This window comes from Callorhinchus milii, unplaced genomic scaffold, assembly GCF_018977255.1.
Source record: "Callorhinchus milii isolate IMCB2004 unplaced genomic scaffold, IMCB_Cmil_1.0 Scaffold32, whole genome shotgun sequence".
Lineage (NCBI taxonomy): Eukaryota > Metazoa > Chordata > Chondrichthyes > Chimaeriformes > Callorhinchidae > Callorhinchus > Callorhinchus milii.
The window spans coordinates 3223052-3244334 of NW_024704773.1; the positions used below are offsets into that span (position 1 = coordinate 3223052).

At 41.6% G+C, this 21283-nt stretch overlaps 1 protein-coding gene across 1 annotated transcript in view; it reads right to left on the minus strand.

Moving 5' to 3' along the window:
* The window catches only part of LOC103178046 (long-chain fatty acid transport protein 6), a 34739-nt gene extending 13682 nt beyond the window's left edge, over positions 1-21057 (minus strand). The window contains exons 1-5 of the mRNA XM_007892530.2: positions 20479-21057; positions 12963-13172; positions 9001-9159; positions 7846-7970; positions 3049-3243 (exon numbers count right to left, since the gene is read on the minus strand). Coding sequence (XP_007890721.2) covers positions 3049-3243; positions 7846-7970; positions 9001-9159; positions 12963-13172; positions 20479-21025 — 1236 coding nt within the window. The 5' untranslated portion in view covers positions 21026-21057. The remainder of the gene's footprint in view (positions 1-3048; positions 3244-7845; positions 7971-9000; positions 9160-12962; positions 13173-20478) is intronic.
* Between the last annotated feature and the right edge of the window lie 226 nt (positions 21058-21283).

Genomic DNA, 21283 nt, shown 5'->3' on the forward strand with positions numbered 1-21283 from the left:
TCAGACAAATAATTGATTGAGGAGTAGATAGAAGAACAAATTAATAAATGTGAAGAGGAAACACAATAATAGTGCACTCTTGTTAACAATAAACCTTTCACAATTCACTATTCTCACATAAATAGTAAATAATACTTAACAAATAAATAATCAGTGCCTTATCATGCTGTCAAGTAATCTCAAAGCACTTCACATGATTTTACTGTGAAGTGTGGTGATTGTGTATATATAGGCAAGTGTGGCAACCAATTTGCTCACAGCCATGTCCCAGAAACAGCCATGAAGTGAGTGACCAATTTTATGCGTGGGATTGTTGGCCAGGACTCTGGGAGAAACTCTTCTGTTTTCAAATAGTGCAATATAATCTTTACATCAGGCATTTCCAGTCAAGCAGGAAGAACAAAATGTGCAACACTGTTTGCCAAAGTTTCAGACAGAAAAATTACACATTCACTTTCAAAATGCAGCATTCATCTCGATATCCAAAACAAAAAAAATGAAAATTTGCACAGAAAAGGCTCACGTAGAAGCCTATGACAGACAGGAGAGCATGGAGTCTGGAATACTGACAATAGAGAGTGAGCATGGAATACCAGCAACAGAGGTGGGTTGGGAAACACGAAATACCAGCAACAGAGAGCAGGACACAAAATACCAGCTAAAAGAGACAGCTGAAGTAACAGGAAGTTGAGAAGCGCTTTCATAACACCCACTATGGTTTTAAATAGGCTGCAAATATTAAGGGAAAAGGTAAACTGGGGGACACAAGAGACGGGTAAAAGTAGCTTGTGATAACTTTGTGACCTTTCCGCTTCATTTACATTAAGTGCTTCATGCATCCTAGCAACACTAACAAAATAGGAAATCTCTAGTGTGGGCCGCTTTAAAGGAGAAACAAAGACATAAAATTTTAAATTAAAAGGAAAAAGGCTCATTGGCCATTAGAAGGGTGATTCTGGCAGAACACTCAAAAAAGCAAATGGAGCCATCAATGGCACTGACATATTTCCAATGAGGTTACTTGTATATCATTCAACAGGAAACTCTTAAGTCAATTCAATAAGAGTTCTTTAACTAATAATAGAATCACATGAGCATGCTAGTCATGTTTGAACAAAGCTGTAGATTTCAATGCATCGCACAAGATTGTGAGATGAGAATCCCCATCTCTGGATTACATACAGCCAGACAAAGGCCATATCTGACCATACCTCAGCCTATCAAGATGAAGTCTTCCCTTTAATTGCATTCGATCAGGACTTGTCCATGACTAATGGCAAGTGGTATTGCTGCTGAAATCAAGCCTTTATGCCTTATCCCACCATTTCAGTTCAGTTGTGGGGAATGCAGACCCAATGGTGTGGCTGATGCTTCAGATCAGAACAACTAGCCTCCATTTATTAAATGTTCTCGAATCCCCACTCTAATTTCACCAAGACTAAGAGTATACAAACCAAACAGAATTCTATATACACATGCCACTCACACAAGGAAATTTCCCTGGGTTTAGAATGGATGCTCACTCCTAGGAGGAACAAACCCTCTGCTTACCTATTTCCAGAGAATATTAAGGCACAGGTTGGCAAGGCCCAAGGCTTGAGGACCATAGTTCAGGGTACTACTGGAGTTTAACCAGCTAAAATTGTATTGTTTTCTGTCGAGAGCACTGTCTGCCAAAGTTTCCGCTGCTTGTCCAACTTAGGAACACCCAAGAAATAGCTAATTAAGCAACTACTCTATTTAAAAAAAAATTCTGCAATGTCACTTGGGCAAGTAGCTCCAATGTGACAAGCTGTATTGGTCACTCACCACATGCTCTATGTGGGACACTGCAAACTGACTGCCACGGTTGCCTAAAAATGTAGTCACTGAATGTTACATTAAATGCTATAAAAAACTGAGATGTCTTCCTGATGTGAATGGCACTCTATCAAAAGCAAGGTCCATTAAGAGTAGAATGTCAGTTATCTAGATATATCTTAGGCCTGAAAGATCTCCAGAAATATCATGCTACTGGAGATACAATTTTTTTAAAAAAATCAGAATATTTAATTTCTGTCCTACAACATGTTTTTAGGCACAGTAGGTGGACAAATATACAAAAACTGTGACAAATACCAAAGTACAGTTCATTACTGTAAAAACTCACAAGGGGTTTGGATACATTGCCATCAACTTAATGTTAGGAAAGCAATTACAATTAAGGGTGTGTAACTTAAGAAGTTGCATTGCTTGTCATTATGCGACCCACTGAGCCAAGCATAAACAACTTTTGTCTGCATCTCAGAATAAATGAATACAGTTGGATTGAAAATAATTGTGGAAACCACCACAACATTCTTAACCCCTGAAGAAAATATGGGCTAGTGTCCGAAAAATGTGGAAAACATAGGTGTATAAAGACTTGTGCAAACAACTGCAGAAATGTCCCTAACCCAGGCATAAAAAAAATTGGTCAATCTATCCACAATGGTTTGAGGGGCACTGCTGTGCAGAATTGGCTACTGCATTTCGCCCAGAAAATACAGTCAATCCTTGTCACAATGCATCCTGTGAAGCGCTTTGTGACGTCTCAGTGACATAATAAGGCGCTATATCAAATGCAAGTATTATTAAATTCAGAAATTATATTTAGAAATAAATTGTAATTGAAAACCTTTTTTTTAAAATACTTCGATTCCCTTTCACTCCCATTTTTGCTTCTGCAAAATCTCTGCCTTCTTCTCTCAGCTAATCTGTTAAGATATAGCTCCAGCCACAGGAAAGGGCCATGAATTCCACAAACATTAACCCATCACCAACCGGTCCCTTGTTGAATAGAACTCGCTAAAGTGAGGACACCTTCAATAGTCCACCTACAACATTTTACTGGGGGATTAACCATGAACCAAAACATTGCACTTCAATGCTGCAAATGGAAGTCATTCTTTACGCAAGTGTTGACGTTTAGTCCTTGAAATGTGTAATGTTCCACAACAGTGCAGAAAACAGGTAGGTTAAACCAGGTCATCTATTGTTATTACTGTAGTATATTAAACTTTCACTCACCTTATGAACAAAACTAACACGTCCCACGGATCCCAGTTTACCAGTGTAGTTCATAAAGCAGAGATTTCCTTCCGTTGCACCGTAAAACTCACAGATTTTGATGCTGCCAAAACGCTCTATAAATTCCTTCCAGACATCAGTCCTTATACCATTGCCCACAGCTACTCGCACTTTGTGGTCCTTTTCTCCTTCTGCCTGTGAAATCAAAAATGTTAATATTGGACAAGAGTATATGCAATAGAAAAGTTCAACAAATTAATTTTAAAAAAGTCAGTCATATCATTGCTATCGTTGTTAGATCTACAGAGTAAATGGTTACTTCAGTGGAGGAGGGAAGCAAGAGATTTAACATTTTTAGGGATCTTTCTAACTTCAAAATATTTCAGTGTAATTACTGTAAAATACAGCAGTCATTTCTTCATCAAATCTGACAGTCGTTTTGTACATATTATTTAACACACACCAAAGCAACTAGGCATTCACGAGTAGCCAGATAAAAACTTGATTTAGTGACTTAATGAAAAAGAACACCTAAAACAATATAATGCTGCCCCAGTAATGTACAGAAGTGTCTGTCTAGACTATCAACCGAAAATCTTGTGACACAGGGCAAGAAGACGTGTATGCATTGCTGCCCGATAAAGTATACCAATTTACTGAATTGCGTTTAGAGCTTTGAGAGGATCTAAGCAATACGCTCCCCACCCTTCCCCGAAATCAGAGGGGTTGTGTTAAATCTAATACAGAAAGGTTTTGCCTGGTTATAAGAGGAACAGGCTTGATAGGTCAATTTGGCTTTGCTCATTCCATGCTTTCGGAGTGTCTGTTAATTCCCACCACCACCATCTCCTTCCTGGGACACTGGTGCCGACTTTATTACCCACACTGCTACCCAACTGAGACTTTCTAATTCACCACAGATCTGGGATTGAACCTGCAAGGAAGTGTAGCCCCTTTGGCTCAGTACTATCACCAAAGTGCAAACTCCACTGGGCCACAGGAGGAGCTCTTTCAAAATTGATATGGCTGATAAGGTAATTAACGCATAGACAGGTTGAAAACTTGAGATTGGCTCCATTGGTAAATAACAACCCTTGACAGCCTACACTTCAATTCCAATAACAGTGCACATGGCAAATACCTGATAAATTTACAGACGTCTGGCAAAACCCTCACCCCCTAGTAATGTCTGATACACTTCAATATCCTTGTTTTATTTGGTATTGCGGCTTTCAATATTAGCTTTGCGAGCGAGAGACCCGAGTTCAATTCCCGGCAGGGCGAAACCTTGGGCAAGTTTCCTTACTCCACACGCCTAATAATAATCCCTCCAAAACCCAAAACAATAATAAATTGGTCATTTTCAATCTACGACTGTTTGTGGGACATTGCTGTGTGCAATTGACTGCCGCGTTCACTCACAAATATACAGTCAATTCACTTTACAGTGTATTCTGTGAAGCGCTTTGGGACGTCCTCCCGACATGAAAAGTGCTATATCAAATGCAAGGATTATTATTATTATTATAAGTGGGCACATTTATTGAGAGTAAAATCACAAACGCAGAATTTTACAACTGATCCATAAATCTGTAATCATTAAAGTGTTAATTAATATCCTTTCACACTAGTTGTTCACATGATCCTCACCATGAATAGTGTTTGCAGGCTCAGTCAGTCCTCAAGTCAGATAATAATTAGAAAAAATCCCATCGGTTTTAGTCCATTCTGAGAAGTGAAATGCTGTTCAAAAATGATTTGATAAAAACACTTTCTGGCACAGCTATTAAAGTGGTCCACAGTGGATGAGAGCTCTTGTGGGTATATTGTCTACAGTGAAGGAGAGCTCTTTGTGGGTAAATAAAGAGTGATGGGGAAAAGGATAATTGCTGTTCAAATGATTAAATGCCTGAATTGAACAATTTAAAATTAGATTTTAAAATCCTCTCTGATGTCCCAGCGTCTGCTGGGAATCACGGTAACAGAAGGTTGTTCTGTGTTGGATCCAATTTCACTGAAAACTTGAGAGTGGCACTGCCTTCACTACGCAAGCCTCAATATGAAGTCACTGACTGATAGTAACCCGTTGACAGCATCGCAGACTAACAAGAAGCACAGTATGAAGGCTTTCACCAACTCCCACAAAAATCGTTTCGGACTTGACAATAGTGGCTTTCAGTAACTGAAGTTGCACAACAACAAGGCACAAAGCCAATTTATACAGCGTGCAGCATGGTACAGCTCCGTACTGTGTGTGTGGTTAACACTTTGTTAAGCATGATCAAGCTCGTCAGGCAGATGGAACATCCTACTGCTCATTTAGAATGCAAATAATAAGCAACATTATCAATGACCAGTTGAACCAATAGGTTTGGGGTTACTATTTCTATTCATAAATCTTGATCTACCAGTTGAGTCACATTTCAAACAAATTGGAGAAAATAGGACACGCCTGAACTGATTTATTTATGGAGTGTTTGGATCTATATTGCAAGGACAATTTTACATTTATAAAGCACCTTCCACATCGGGAGAACTTCTCAAATGCACTTTATAGAGCCGACTGGGCGCCCGAGCTGGCTTGGTTGTAAAGAAAGGTCTTAGGCAAGTTTTGAAGGTGAGGATGGAGGGGGCAAGATGTAGGGACTCCAGGTTAGAGCTCCAGAGAGCGGGGGCAGAATGGCTGAAAGCTCACCCACCAATGATGGGACGGATCAGGTTGGGTTGGGAAGGGACATGAAACAGGTTGGTATTCACAAGTGGAGGCAGATGCTGGGCTGGTAGGTTTGCAAGAGGTCACAGAGGTAGGGTGGGGTGAGGCCACTGAGGGAATACTCTTAAGAAAAAAACCTCAGGAAAATACCTTTTGTATTGCATTAAAAAAAGGTTTAATATTCCATGGCAGCTTTGAACGCAGTGAGATTAAAATGAATGTGTCAGTCTCAGATTTTTAAATATTGGAAGCCATAACCCTTCTTTTGTAAAATTAACTATTGTATTGTTACAATAGAAATCCAGTCTACAGAAAGCTGTAATATACATACATGCATGGAAACATTTGTTCCACATTCATCTGTTTATATCAGTTACAGCACTTGGTGCCGAAGACAAACTCCCATTAAATAGAGCTTTCACTGACTACAATGAAAGCTAAATAGAGCTTTCACTGACTACAATGAAAGGAAGTCACCTTACATTTATGGAATAATTAGAGCAGAATGTGGTTCTTATATTACACACTGAACTTTACTGAAGGAACGGGAGTCGTATCAAGGTATTGCCTTTGGGAAAACCAATCAATGGACTACTGTGCTTCAAGACATTTCACTTTTTGTTTGGAAATCAATATTGAGGTCTAAAAGTAGAGCTGCCAAGAACCATCATGGAAGGTATTTCTGGAGTTAAAAAGTTCCGGAAGTCCCCTGAGGAAACTAACTTCAGGGACACAGAAGTTTTATTTTTTAACAAAGGGCAATGTAACATACATTATTTTCTTGCAAAAGTTATAAGAAACTAACCATAGCAATTCTGAAAGACCAACAACATTTCCCAGGCTGAAATGCACACTAAAAGTAATAATTAATGCAACTGGCTTTAGCTATCAGACTGGAGGATGGGGACAAAGAAAACTTAAAAATAAATCATGGTTGTATCAACTGTTGGGACCAATTTCTTCTGAAATAGGTTTAAAGACTGCAAAGGTAAGGTAGTTGTGCCAGAGAGCAGTGTTTTATAATAGCTTGATCATAGAACAGAGGAGGAGAGAAAGTTGACTGATAAAGAAAGGCCAAAGACAGGCAAATTATACCGAATTATATTTTCACTCCCCCACACTCTTTAACGTAGATGAAGCTACTCTTACAGACAATTGCAGTACATCTACTCCAAGACAACCACTTGACAACTGCAAGTGTTAAAAAATGGGCTTCCAAACATAGCAAGTTAAAATAATGGAAGTACTATATAAAAATCATTTTTTCAATGTGTTGATAATAAATAATCTGGCATTTGATATAGTGCCTTTCACATAGGGAGGATGTCTCAAAATGTTTCTCGGAATTTGTTGCTAAGTTTAATGATTGTGTATTTTGCTATCAGAATTGGAATAAAGATAGCAATTTGTATTATTTCAACAGAATGAACTTCCAAATCTATAATGTTTTTCTGTCTTCTCTCTCTTCACATCATTTTCTCTTCATTCCTCTGCAGCTTATTCTCTACACGTCATCCTTTGAAGTCCCATTATTCTGTTATTTCAACATGAAGCTTATGTGACACTGAAGATGGTCATTAGCAATGCTTGAAATCCCTCCCCACCACACTGCTCCTTGCCCCTTAGATGCCCCCTGCTCCCAGCCAAAGTTCATGCTCTCCCACATACATGCCCCCACCCTATCCGCTCCTACCCATGAGGCTTATACTACAATACCACAAATAATAATAATAATCCTTGCATTTGACATAGCAGTTTTCACGTCTTCTAGACATCTCAAATAGCTTCACAGAATATACTGTAAAGTGAATTGACTGTACATTTGTGCCCGAAACGCAGCAGCCAATTGCACACAACAGTGCCCTACAAACAGTCATGGATTGAAATGACCAATTTATTATTTTGTTTTTTTTTGCTTGAGGGCTTATTATCAGACGTGTGGAGAAAGGAAACTTGCCCATGGTTTCGCCCTGCCAGGAATCAAACCCAGGTCTCTCGCTTGCGAGGCGAGTGCTCTAACCACTGAGCTACAGCTATAGGAGGAGTGGGGGAGGTAGAAAGGAAGTCTATTTTACAGACATTACCTTAGGCTGATTGCAGAGATACCGGCAGAGCTCTCCGATATACTGGAACACTGTAATGTTGTACTTCCGACAATCATTCCAGAACTGGCTCGCTGAGAATTTCTTCTTCAACACCAATGTCGCTCCTAAATAAAGATATTAGAATCATTCAGGCATTTACATTGTGATAATATTGCTTACGTTTTGTCTACAAAATATACAGTAAATTGATTTTACAGTATATTATGTGATGAGTTTTGAGACGTCTTGAAGACATGATAAGGTGCTATATCAAATGCAAGCATTATTATTATTACTGTCTTAACAATCTTCACCATAATCACTGAGCCTCAACAATTTCGAACGTTGATTGAATTGAGGAGAGAGATGAAGTCGAACACCAGATGGAAGTTTTTGTGTACCAGCATAGTAGCAAAATGACCAATATTCCTCAATACCCATGAGTATTTACAAAGCTTAAAACCTTTTGGCTGCTGGGGTTCGGACACACGATTTAAGAAATGCTTGCGGGTCGCATAAGCAAATTTTTGTGTTTCCCTTCCAGAAACGTAACAATAGTTAGAGCGCACGCCTCGCAAGCAAGAGACCTGGGTTCAATTCCCGGCAGGGGGAAACCTTGGGCAAGTTTCCTTACTCCACACACCTAATAATAATCCCTCAAAAATTGGTCACTTCGATCCACGACTGTTTGTAGGACACTGCTGTGCGCAATTGGCTGCTGTGTTTCGCCCACAAATATACAGTCAATTCACTTTACAGTATATTCTCTGAAGCGCTTTGAGACGTCTCGAAGATGTGAAAAGCGCTACATCAAATGCAAGGATTATTATTATTAATATACTATTATTTACGGGTTATGGAGGGAGCGGATGGGCCAGATGAAATGGGAAGGTGGGGTTTGCAGCCCATGGGCCGGCAGTTAGACCATCCTGGTTTACAGAACTGAACAAAATAACCCCACTGAGGTTTAAGAGAGAAATAAAAAGGAAACCTTCCAACCCTCAGTTCAACAACGAATCTCATCTCAGTTAATTGGTTCTTATGGATAAAGAAATCAGATTTAGCACTCCTTCTTTCCACAAAGTAAATGTAAATTTATACCCACACAAAAAAGTTTCCATATTGTATTTAACCTACTTTAGAAACAAAACATACCTAACTCGATGCAGCCACCAATGCCTATGAGAGAAGCAGCACCATGGTAGAGGGGTAGTGAAACATAGATGATATCGTCCTTCGTGACCCCAAAGATCCAAAAGCCAACACTGCCCCTCAATGCTTGCAGCTGGGTGATAACAGCAGCCTTTGGTAATCCTGGAATGAATTAAAATACAGGTAGCAAAAATTCAAGAGATGATCTAAGAGACAATGAAATAATGATTTCAACTGGAATCATAATAAACCTACATTATGTAATGTCTTAATGTCAGTCTTTTGAGACAAAAAGGAGCTTTAAACCAGGAACATTTAAAATAAATCACTTTAGAAAATGCTTTCTTTATCAGTACTAGTCTCAAATTACTCCTTTTATACCTCAAAAAGATGAGCAGAGATTCATTTTATTTTCTGATTATTTGTTGTAAGTTTGATTCCACTACAAACAAAATCTTTACTTTCTAAAGGCAATGAAAGATCTTATCTGATCCTACAGTTCTTAAAATCATATTAACAGAAATATTAACCCCACAAAACAAAATATTATTCAGAGTCGTAACCCCTCTTTTCATAATACAAGGTAGGGTGGAGATTTAAATAAGGTTAAATATCATTAGGATAAAAACCATCACGTAAAAAGTGCTTTAAACGATGGACAGAGCGAGGAGAAATGCTAACTTTATGAATTTGACTATTTATTATATTTTTAGAATTGCTATTTCCTGTTCCTCTCCCATTCATTTTCTCCTCAAGTCTGAAAAATGTGTTCTATTCCTGCATTTCAGATAAAGAGAAACAAATGAACCCATATCCACAAACAAAACAGAAATAGTCCAAAAGATCCAAGGTCCCGAGATCTCAATGCTATTGGTAACATAAGTTGCCTTGATTTTATGAATGTGAATATAGCTCATTCATTGGAAATTAAAACTGTACAACAATTCATATCTCCAAAACTTATGATTCAACATTGATGATATGCTTTTATTAAGTGCTAATTTCACAGATGACCAAGGTAAAGCTTTTTGAACAGGTTGCGATAATCTGGACCCTTTTAACTTTAAGAAAATTTCATCCTATAGTCACCTCCCCCGGTGTCGTATTGGGCAAAGCCTCAGAGTTGCCATCCTGCATGAAGAGCGCTCTTATAAATTCAAATAGCTGTTCATCTTCATTCTGACAGTGTTGAATAAAGCCAGTAAGTGCTGGTATCAGCACTGTATTTGTTTGAATCCCGCAAGCAAAAGATAGTGAGTAAGTTATCTTCTGTACACGAGATTCAAACAATCTGAGACAAAGTTGATATCCCTGGAGAAGGCCAGCGAGGACAGTGAGGCTGCTCAGCGCAGGGTTGGCGCGTGATTGGAGAGTTGATAGTACACACCAGAGCCCATTTTTTAAAAAAAATGGTTTTGCGCCTGATCCAGCGAGGTTGGAATTCGGATACCTGGAATAAACCTGAGGTTTAACGTATATAGTTAGTTTTTAAAAGAATAAAATATTTTAACAGCTTCCATCAAAGCCATATCTTACTGAACAATTGCATTGATGACATGGAAACATTGTTGCCTCAAGTAACATATGATACAAAAGGAAATACCAAAGGCTTTGTTTCAACTCCATTTCCAGTTGCCACCAATGTCTGCCGTTGTAAGCCGTCACTGCGCTTTCAAGCAGGCCCTGGATCTATCTGTCTGATTCAGGGTACTAATCCTCATTCTGAATCACATTCACAGTAGCCAGAGAGAGAGCCATTTAAAATAAGAAATTAATATTAAAAAGCCTCATGTAACAAGCTTAGAAACTAATTATTCGAGCAGTGCAAACAGAATTAGACTCCAGACTTCTGTTTCTTACTTATTGAGGGTAGTTATTTCCAAATGAGCGTTTTAAATTGAAACAGCGGAGTTTGTCAAGGAACAGATTAAAAGCTAAAGTCCGCACCCTTGGAAAACTATGTTATTCTAACTGAACTAAAAAAAAATTGGTCATTTCAATCCACAACTGTTTGTGGGACACTGTTGTGCGCAATTGGCTGCCGCGTTTCACCCACAAATATACAGTCAATTCACTTTACAGTACATTCTGTGAAGCGCTCTGAGACGTCTAGAAGACATGAAAAGCGCTGTATCAAATGTAAGAATAATTTTTATTATCTTTATTATAAATACTGTATGTAGCAATGCTATTGACTTCTTTCTATTGAATCCCTCAATTCATGCAATGTGAGTTTTACACTGAACCACCACTGCAATGCTGGGGGCGTTCTGCAGTGTTAGAGGTGCTGTCCTTCAGATGAGATATTAAACTGAGATCCCGTCTGCCTGTTCATGTGGATATTAAAGATCCCATGGCATTATTCGGAAAGAGAAGGGAAGTCTCCCGGTGTCCTGGCTAACAAACCTCCAAATAAAATTGGTTATTCACTTCATAGCTATTTGTCGGTCATTGTTGTGTGCAAATTAGCTGCCACATTCTCCTACCAATACACAGTTACTATACTTCACAGTAAAACTGGGAGTACATTTTGGGATGTCTCGACAGGATGATAAGATGCTATACCAAATCCAAGAATTATTTTATTCTTTTTCTTAGTTGTTGATGTATTTGATCCCTGCTATGTTTTCCGAAGGAAAACACTTATCAAAGCCAATGAAAGATAAAGTAGTAGTCTTTCCAAATTGCCATGGATTTTTTTTTTATCCTAATGAAGATCTTCAGCATCTTTGAAACTGCACAGTCACCTTCTGATATGAAGCACAAAACCTTTGGAATAAAGAATCTAAGAAACTTAGTTCACAACCACTCTTAAAATTTCCAATAATAAAAGTAGGCTAACCTACTACTTTAACTCCAATTTTGCCTTCAGTGACAAATAACGAGTATACAAAAACAACAAATTGCATTTATACAGCACCTTTCATGTCAAGAGGATGTCCCACAATGCTGGAATGTATAGAGGTTGGATTCGGGAGGGGTGGGAAGATAACCGAAGGCCCGGTCAAATAGGAAAGTCTTGAGACAGACTTTGAAGGAGCTGAGGGCAGAGGCAAAGGGACCTGAGGATGGAGTTTTAGATAGTGCTGGTGGAAAGACTGAAGCCCCCACTGATGATAGCAGGGAGGGAAGGGCAGGGGATGTGAAGCAGGCCAATGCCTGTCAAACGGAGGGAGTGGGTGGATTGGTTAAGGTTTTAGAAGGTCACACAGGCAGGGTGGGGCAAGTCCGTGGAGGGATGTAAAAGTGTTGATGAGGATCTGAAATTTCATCCTTTGGGTGATCGGGCGACAGTGGAGCCAGGCAAGCAAGGGGGTGATAGGTTTGCATATAGTGAAAATTGAATTTGTGGCCCAATTAAACATTGCATTTATTAAAGATCAGAAGGTTTAACATATTTACAAAAAAAGGCATTTGTAAACACAATAAGCAATTTTTTTTCAGTTTGTGCCTCCAATAACATCCTTCTTGTGCATTGTGTGCACAGCACATATTAAGGCTGGCAAGCGCATATTTCATGTCATACCTCGCTCTCTCTTCCAAAGATGCATGACACCAAATTCCTGGTAGAACAAAATGTTTCATTCAAAAGCATGTCTGATTCCAGCACACTGCAATGGCCTTGCATTCTTCTGTTCTACACCCTCCTCGTTCAGCCACCCACTAATGCCATAGTTCTAAAATAAATGCTTCAGAATGCCTTGATAATCTAGCATCATAGGGCGATGGCATTTTCCTGCTGACAACCAAAAACTCACGAAGGAAAATTAGTTACAAAGTGATACATTCTTGGGGTATACACATTGTTTTTAACAATCGTGCACTTCACAGTTCAAGCAACATCTAATAAGGAGCAAATATTTTGCTGGATAATCTAACCCTGTTTTCACATTTCACAGTCGAATGCCTCCATGGTCTCTCTCAACCCTATCTCTACGACATTTGCAAAAAAAAGCAAGAATTACCTGTAGTTCCTGAAGTGAATATATATAAAAACGTAGACTTCAGGTGGATTTGGGATCGCCATGGTGCTGGTACAGGGTCCTCTGATGCCTCTTCTATTTTATCTATCAAGGTGTTCACTCCATGAAGAGTGCAGTTTTTTTCCATAACCCACACAGAAATGTTATTTTCCTGAATATTGGGAAGAATGTCCTCCACTGCATTAACCAGGTCTGCAGGTTTAAAAGAAAACATACATTACATTTACAATCAACCCGCAAGCAAAGTTTATCTACAGTACAACCCTCTGGGGATTTGGGGAACCAGCTGAAAGGTGGAATAAAAATAGATGAAGTGAGAATGGGCAACTGTTAGGGCTTTGGCTTGAGGGTTAACAGAAGCTGAGTGAGAAGAATCCCTTCTGTTAGTGACTGGTCTGCCCTCCACATACTGCTGATGAATCAGGCTGTGGCTAGTTTGTCATCAAGTACTCCAGAGTACTGAGGAACTGCCGCCTTAAGAACCAGATTCACAGGATTGTTACAGAATCACTTGACATTTTGTTGCCAGGTGTATCACCAAATTCAAGGACACCCTACTTTGCCACCCCACCCTCCTCTATCCAAGAAGATAACTTCATATCTGACAAGTGCAGGCTGGAGCTCTCACTACATGAGTAGCTTGTAGCAGGAATATTGAATTCCTGAATACTGAATATTGTGATGTGTTGAGCTATGGAGTACTTTCATCCATTAACAAAAGCTCTTATAGATTAAATACATAGTATTTAAACTCAATTTTAACAGAACAAACATACATTCTGTTTCCCAATCCCTTAAAACTTTATCTTAAAAAAGAAAAAAAAACTTATTTTACGTGGTCAATGAGATGGCACTCATGTAAACAAAAATTGATTGCCATCAGACAAAAGTACACCAGTCCTTGGCTATTAAACAAATATTATTGTAGTGCTTTGTAAGCAGTGCTGGAAAAAAAATCATTAGTAAACATTGTTACACGTTTGTTAGTTTCCAGGGGTAATGTTTTGTACTGCATTTGGCAGCGTATTCGCACAACGTTAATCAAATGGGAGATTGGGCGGAAGCATTGCAACACTGAATTGTTTGTGATCTTTGCAATCTTGACTGAAAAGGACTATAGCCCAGAAAAGCTTTCATGGGCTGGAACAACAAAGATTTTGTTAGTTCTGTGCTCAATTGGCATGGAATCGATTTTTAAGTATATATAAAAAGACTAAAATTCCTAATAGCCAGGGAAAACTATTCACATTAAGAATTTGGGGATTATTTTCGGGGGTGGGTGGGTGCATGAATAAGGGAATGCGGAGGAAGGAATGTCAGGCAAAATGTACTCAAAAAGGTTTTTTAAAAAATATAACAATTTTAAACATGGACATGCATTTCTTTGGGAACAACGTTAAATAGGTAGAGAACAAAAATTGGCATAAAACTATCCAGCACAATACATTTCTGCTGAAGAAATGCCAAGTACATAAAGTGCTGCATTGATAGGTAAAGCATTGCTATGCGTGCACTGGCCTTCACTTCTTCAGCTAAACCAGCTGTGAATTCCAATTATGTGGGACATAGAAAGACTAAAGTGGGTCAACTGGTTAGGATGAGTGCAGTTTTTTTTTAAAAAAATTGAATGCACCAAGGAGGAAAATTTCTAGTGAAAGTGACTGATACATGCTTCTGGAGAAATCCATGGTCCAAATATCCTTCTAACTACCAAGAAAAAGGTAGGAGGAACAGCACCGACGGGACTGTTGCTCATCTACATACCGAGAAGCTGCACTGATATAGCTTTTTCTAGGCATGAAATGCTCAAAATCTTCCTATCCATTGGGAGGTTTTCCACGCATTAGTTGCAGTAAGTCTGAGTTAATATCCATGGAATTGAGTTTTGCTTTCAATTCGTGCAAGTGGACAAACATTCCCACGTTCATTTATTTGCATTTTTTTAAAAAAAAACTCTGCTGCTGATCTTTACAATACTTTTTACATCATTACTATTGAAAGCTACTTGAGTTTTAGGTCACTGGGTAGAATGAGTGTCTGACATAAATATATTTGATTAACTTGTACAGTTCGCAGTTCATGGTGCACTGACCATTCTTGTCACAACACAAGGCAGTGCAGAGGATAACAACTAGCATTTATATAGCGCCCTCCACGCAGGGAAGTGTCTCAGAGCGCTCAATAGCGCTGGAGCATGACTCCGAGCTGGGATGGGGGGTGGGGGGGTAAGCATGGTTAAAAAGAAAGGTTTTCAGGCATGACTTAAAAAAGGGAAGAGGGAGGCAAGGCAGAGGGATTGAGGGAGAGTGGGGTTGATGGAATAATTGGATTAGCTCGGGGGGAAAAAAAAGGCAAAATAAGCAAGACGCTGGAAATCTGATGTAAAAACAGAAGTCACTGGGAACACGCAGCAGGGAGGAAGCTTCTATGGAGAGAGGAAAATGAGTTAAGGTTTCAGTTCGATAACTGATGATTCTGATGACAGGTTATCAACCTGAAATGTCAATTCATTTTCCTCTCTGCACAGATGCTGCCTGACCTGTTGTGTGTTCCCAGTGACTTCTGTTTTTGTTTTCAGAGGAGGGGAGTTGGATAACCAGCATCTAGCTGGAGAGGGGGTTGAGGCAGAAGGTGATGGACTTCATAGAGATTATGATGGTTCAGCTTTGAGCTCTGAAAAGGAGTAGTCTCAGAGGGAGATCTTATATTAGATACTATACTTAATGGGGAAAAAGTAAAATCCAGACCAATATTCAGATATGCCACGGTAGGAACACAACTAAACAGTAACAAAAGGAAGTCACTGAGGCTATCTCACCAGTTTATTAGATTGGATGTTGCTGTGTGCAATTGGCTGCCATGTTTCACCCGCAAAATATGGAGTCAACTACAACAACTTGCATTTATATAATGCCCTTCATGCAGGGTAGAGTCCCGGAGCACTTAACATTGGCGGAGTCTGACCCCTCGGCAGGGGGAGAGGGAGCGGGAGGTGACTGTAAGCACAACCAAAAAAGCAAAATCTTTCGGAAGAATTTGAAAGTGGGAAGGGAGGGGCAAGGCAGAGGGATTGAGGGAGAGAGCTCCAGAGCTTCGGGACGTAGTGGCTCGAAGCACGGCCACTGATGGTAGAGCAGAGTGGACGGGGGACAAAAGGAGGGTGGAGCCAGCTGAGCGGAGGCAGCGGGTGGGGGATTGGGGGGGTAAACAAGTAGGATATGTAGGGAGATGCAAGGGCATGAAGGAATTTGAAAACGAGTGAGAGAATCTTGAAATCAACCCATTCAGTAATTGGGAGCCAGTGCAGCCTGGCAAGGACTGGTATATTTTACAGTATATCCTGTAAAGCACTTTGAGATGTCTCAACAATGTGATAAGGTGCTATATCAAATGCAAGGATTATTTATTATTATAAATTATGACAAATCTTTTAATATCATGCTCCACCATCTCTATATCCCTTAATATGATAAGGTGCTATATCAAATGTAAGGATTATTATTATTATCTATTCTCCACCCAAGTGTCTGTCTTTCTCTTAAATATCCCTATTGATTCTGCCTCTGCAGCTATCCGAGGTGAAGCTTTCCACATTTACACAACTGGGTGTGTGCGAAGAAATGCTTTGCAATCTCAGTTCTTCCTGTCTTCACTTGCTATGAAATGATGTACTAATTGTTTGCAAATATTGAAAGTCAGCTAATATACGATTTTACAAAATAGCAAAGTTCAATTTACAAAATTCAACAAAGTGTCTAAACAAAGTGCGTATAGTGTAAATCTTAGGCACAACTTCCTCCAGAAAATTGCATTAATTTATCATATCAGCCAGCCAATGGTCTTCCAGGATCATTTGCAAGTCGATCCTAACAAAAGTGGAACAAAGAAAACATTCAGAAATGCTTGGCTTCTTGAGCATTTTAACAACATTAAACATGAATATTTAGAAAGTGAAGTTTCACTTGCATTGATTTATCCCACAGTGTGTCATCATGAAACAGAAAGCTCAGCGCATAATATTATGTATATTCTGTCTCATCTGCTCTCTTGTCCTTCGGATTAAACGAAGGACAGTTGAGATAGATCTTGAAGAGTGTTTGACGTAAATATATTTGCTTAACTTGTACAGTTCGCAAATATAACTGTGTCCTGCCCAACATTCCCCCAGATAAAATTAGGCTGTTTGTGGGATACTCTGGTACACAAATTGGTTGTTAAGTTGCCTACAAATACAGTCATTACGATTTACATTAAAATCCTATGAAGTGTTTTGAGATGTTTTGACAACACGCTAAGGTACTGTTTCAAATGCAAGGGTTATTATTAATACAATATTATAATAGAGTTTTGGGGGCGTAGTGGCTGAAGGCACAGCCACTGATGGTGGATCGGAGGGGACGAGGAACAAACAGAAGGCTGGCGCCAGCCGAGCAGAGGCAGCGAGTGGTGTGGTTAAGCAGATCGGTTAGGTGGGGAGGTGAGAGGGTATGAAGGGATTTGAAAACAAGGGAGAGGATCCTGAAATCGATCCGTTCGGTAATTGGGAGCCAGTGCAGCCTGTCAAGGACTGGTGTGATAGGGATACAGAGTTTTGGTGCGGGTGAGCATCCGGGTGGCAGAGTTTGGGATTTGGGTGTCATCTGCATACGTGTGTGGAAGTTGACCCAATGTCTGCGGATGAGATCGCGGGGGGGAAGCACTATACCTTACTACACAACTGCGTTGATGAGATGGAAACATTGTTGCTCCAAGTAACAAATGATACCAAAGGAAATACTTGTATGTAGCAATGCGCTATTGACTTCTTTCTCAATCACCCCACTCTCTCTCCCTCCCCCCCACTCCCTCTCTCCCTCCCCACCACTCTCTCTCCCTCCCCCCCACTCTCTCTCCCTCCCCCCACTCTCCCTCCTCCACTCTCTGTCTCTTCCCCCTCACTTTCTCTTTCTCCCCCCCACTCTCTCTCTCCCACTCTCTCTCCCCCCCTCTCTCTCTCCCACCCCCACTCTCTCTCTCTCCCCTCCCACTCTCTCCCCCACTCACTCTCTCCCTCTCCCCCGTTTTCTCTCTCTCTACCCCATTCTCTCCCTCCCCCACTCTTTCTCTCTTTCTCCCTCCCCATTCTTTCTTCCTCCCCCATTCTCTCTCTCTCCTCCCACTCTTTCTCCCTCCCCCATTCTCTCTCTCCCACTCTTTCTCGCTCCCCCATTCTCTCTCTCCCCCACTCCTTTTCTTTCTCCCTCCCCCACTTTCTCTTCCCCACTCTTTCTCTCACTCTGGATCCTTCATTCCCTCCCACCCCATCTGCCCCACCATCGCCATTTTGCACATGCTCTCAGAAGCTCCATTCCTGGAGTCCCTCCAACTTCCTCCCTCCCTCTCCCTTTCACCACATTTCCTGCCTTCTACCCCATCTCATACCAAATGCCGCAGAAATCCATATCTTTTGCCAACTCCCACCTTGATTTCTGAAACCTCATGGGTCTACCCAGTCCTACCAACCACAAGGTTCAACCAATTCAAAATTCCACTGGCTGTATCCACACCCACACCAAACTCTGCATGCCCATCACCCCAATCCTTGCCAAGCTCTGCCAGCTCCCTAGCTCAAAAAACAGGTTGACTTCAAAATGCTCCCCTTTCCACAGCTCCCTACCTCTCTGACCTGCTCCTCTGCCCAACCCTTCACTCAGCTGACACATGTCTCCTGCATTATAATGGTTGTGTCTCCAACAATTATACCCAGAACCTCTGGAACTCCCTGCCTCTATCTCTCTGCCTCACATCCTCTTTACCTTTAAATCCCACCTGAAGACCTGCTTCTTCGACCGTGCCTACAAAAAACAGGTCGACTTCAAGATCCTCACCCTCCCACACCTCCCCAAGCAGTCTGGTGAGAGAATCCATCACACTATCGGAGAAAACTCCATCTGGACTAGATTTATTCTTTGCAGCATTTTATAGTGCCCTAGCAGTCTTAAACACAGGCTTTGGTTTTCGAAAGCTTCAGAGTTGTTGTTTAATTGTGGTCTAACAATTTGCCAAATTCTGTGCGATCTGAAATGCAGGATGAAGAGAGCAAATGTCCGGGGTGGGGGGAAGATTTCTCCCTAATGAAGTCGGTGAGTTGCACCTGTCCTTCAGATGAGACCTTAAACTGAGATCCCATCTGCCTGTTCAGGTGGACGTTAAAGATCCTATGGCACTGTTCGAGAAGATAAGGCAGTTTCTCTCTTCCAGTGTCCTGGCCAACAAATTGCCCAAAATAAAGTCAGTCACTCACTTTAATGACTGTTTGTGGATCATTGGTGTGTGCAAAACCAGTTGCTGTGTTTGCTTTCAAATTACAGTCAATCCACTTTATAGTATATTCTGTGAAATGCTTTGAGACGTCTCGACCAAGTGATAAGGAACCAGGTCGCATGCAGGGATTATTATGATTATTACTATGAATCCTGACACCCACAACGACAAACACAGACACACAGACAGACACACACACACACATAGATACAGACACACACATACAGACAGACACACACACACACACACACAGATACATAGATACAGACACACAGACACAGACAGACACATAGATACAGACACACAGACACAGACAGATACACACACATAGATACAGACACACAGACAGATACACACACATAGATACAGACACACAGACAGATACACACACCTAGATACAGACACATACACATACAGACACACACACACACATAGATACAGACACACAGACACAGACAGATACACACACATAGATACAGACACACAGACAGATACACACACCTAGATACAGACACAAACACATACAGACACACACACACACATAGATACAGACACATACACATACAGACACACACACACACATAGATACAGACACATACACATACAGACACACACACACACATAGATACAGACACATACACATACAGACACACACACACACACATAGATACAGACACACACACATACAGACACACACACACACATAGATACAGACACACACACATACAGACACACACATACAGACACACACACATACAGACACACACACATACAGACAGACACACACACATACAGACACACACACATACAGACACACACACATACAGACACACACACACATACAGACAGACACACACACATACAGACACACACACATACAGACACACACACACATACAGACACAGACACACACACATACAGACACACACACACATACAGACAGACACACACACAGGCACATAGATACAGACACACATACACAGACACACACACAGAGACACAGTCACACACACACACGCACAGACACAGACTCACACACACACACACACAGACCCACACACACAGTCACACACACACACACACACACAGACACAGACCCACACACACAGTCACACACACACACACACACAGACACAGAAGCCCCTGTTGGCTGTCCCAAGTGGCTCCGGGGTAGAGCAATGGCGGTGCGGGTTACCTGCTCCCACGACCAGGGTCTTGGCCCCGGAGCTGTGCAGACAGTGCAGCAGTGCCTGCGCTCGGATGTTGGTGTTGAGGAAAGCCACGGCACAGCCCAGCTTGGCCAGGCCGAACCACACGCACACGAAGTCGGGCTCGTTGCTCATCAGCAGAGCCACCGCGTCGCCCGCTTTGACCGCGGACTCCTCCTCCTCCTCCTCCTCCTCCCGGTCCCGCTCCCGCTCCCGGCGCCGCAGCTGTAGCCGGAGGAAGACCCGGGCCACCCGGTTGCTTCTCCTGTCCACGTCCCGGTAAGTCAGAGCCCGACCCTCGTACAGCAGGAACGCCTTGTCCGGGGTGGCCCGCACCCTCTGGGCGAAGCGGTCGAGGACGGTCAGCAGACTGCCGGTCAGCTGAGCCCTGCAGACCCTCAGGCCGAAGCTGCCCGCCCTGAGGAAGAAGAGCAGGTCCTCACCCAGGTGAGGGCACACCAGGGCGAGGAGGAACAGCACAGCCAGAGCCCCGGCAGCCAGACCCGAGACTGCTCCTGCTGCCACCCACAGCATCGCTCCCTCTCCCTCTCCTCCTCTCCCTCTCTCCTCCTCTCTACCTCTCTCCCTCTCCTCCTCTCCTCCTCTCTCTCCTCTCCTCTCCTCTCTCCCCCTCTCCTCCTCTCCTCTCCCTCCTCTCCTCTCTACCTCTCTCTCCTCTCCTCTCTCTCCTCTCTCTCTCCTCCTCTCTCTCCCCTCTCCTCCTCTCCCCTCTCCTCTCTCTGTCTCCTCTCTCTCCTCCTCTCTCTCCCTCTCTCCTCTCCCTCTCCTCCT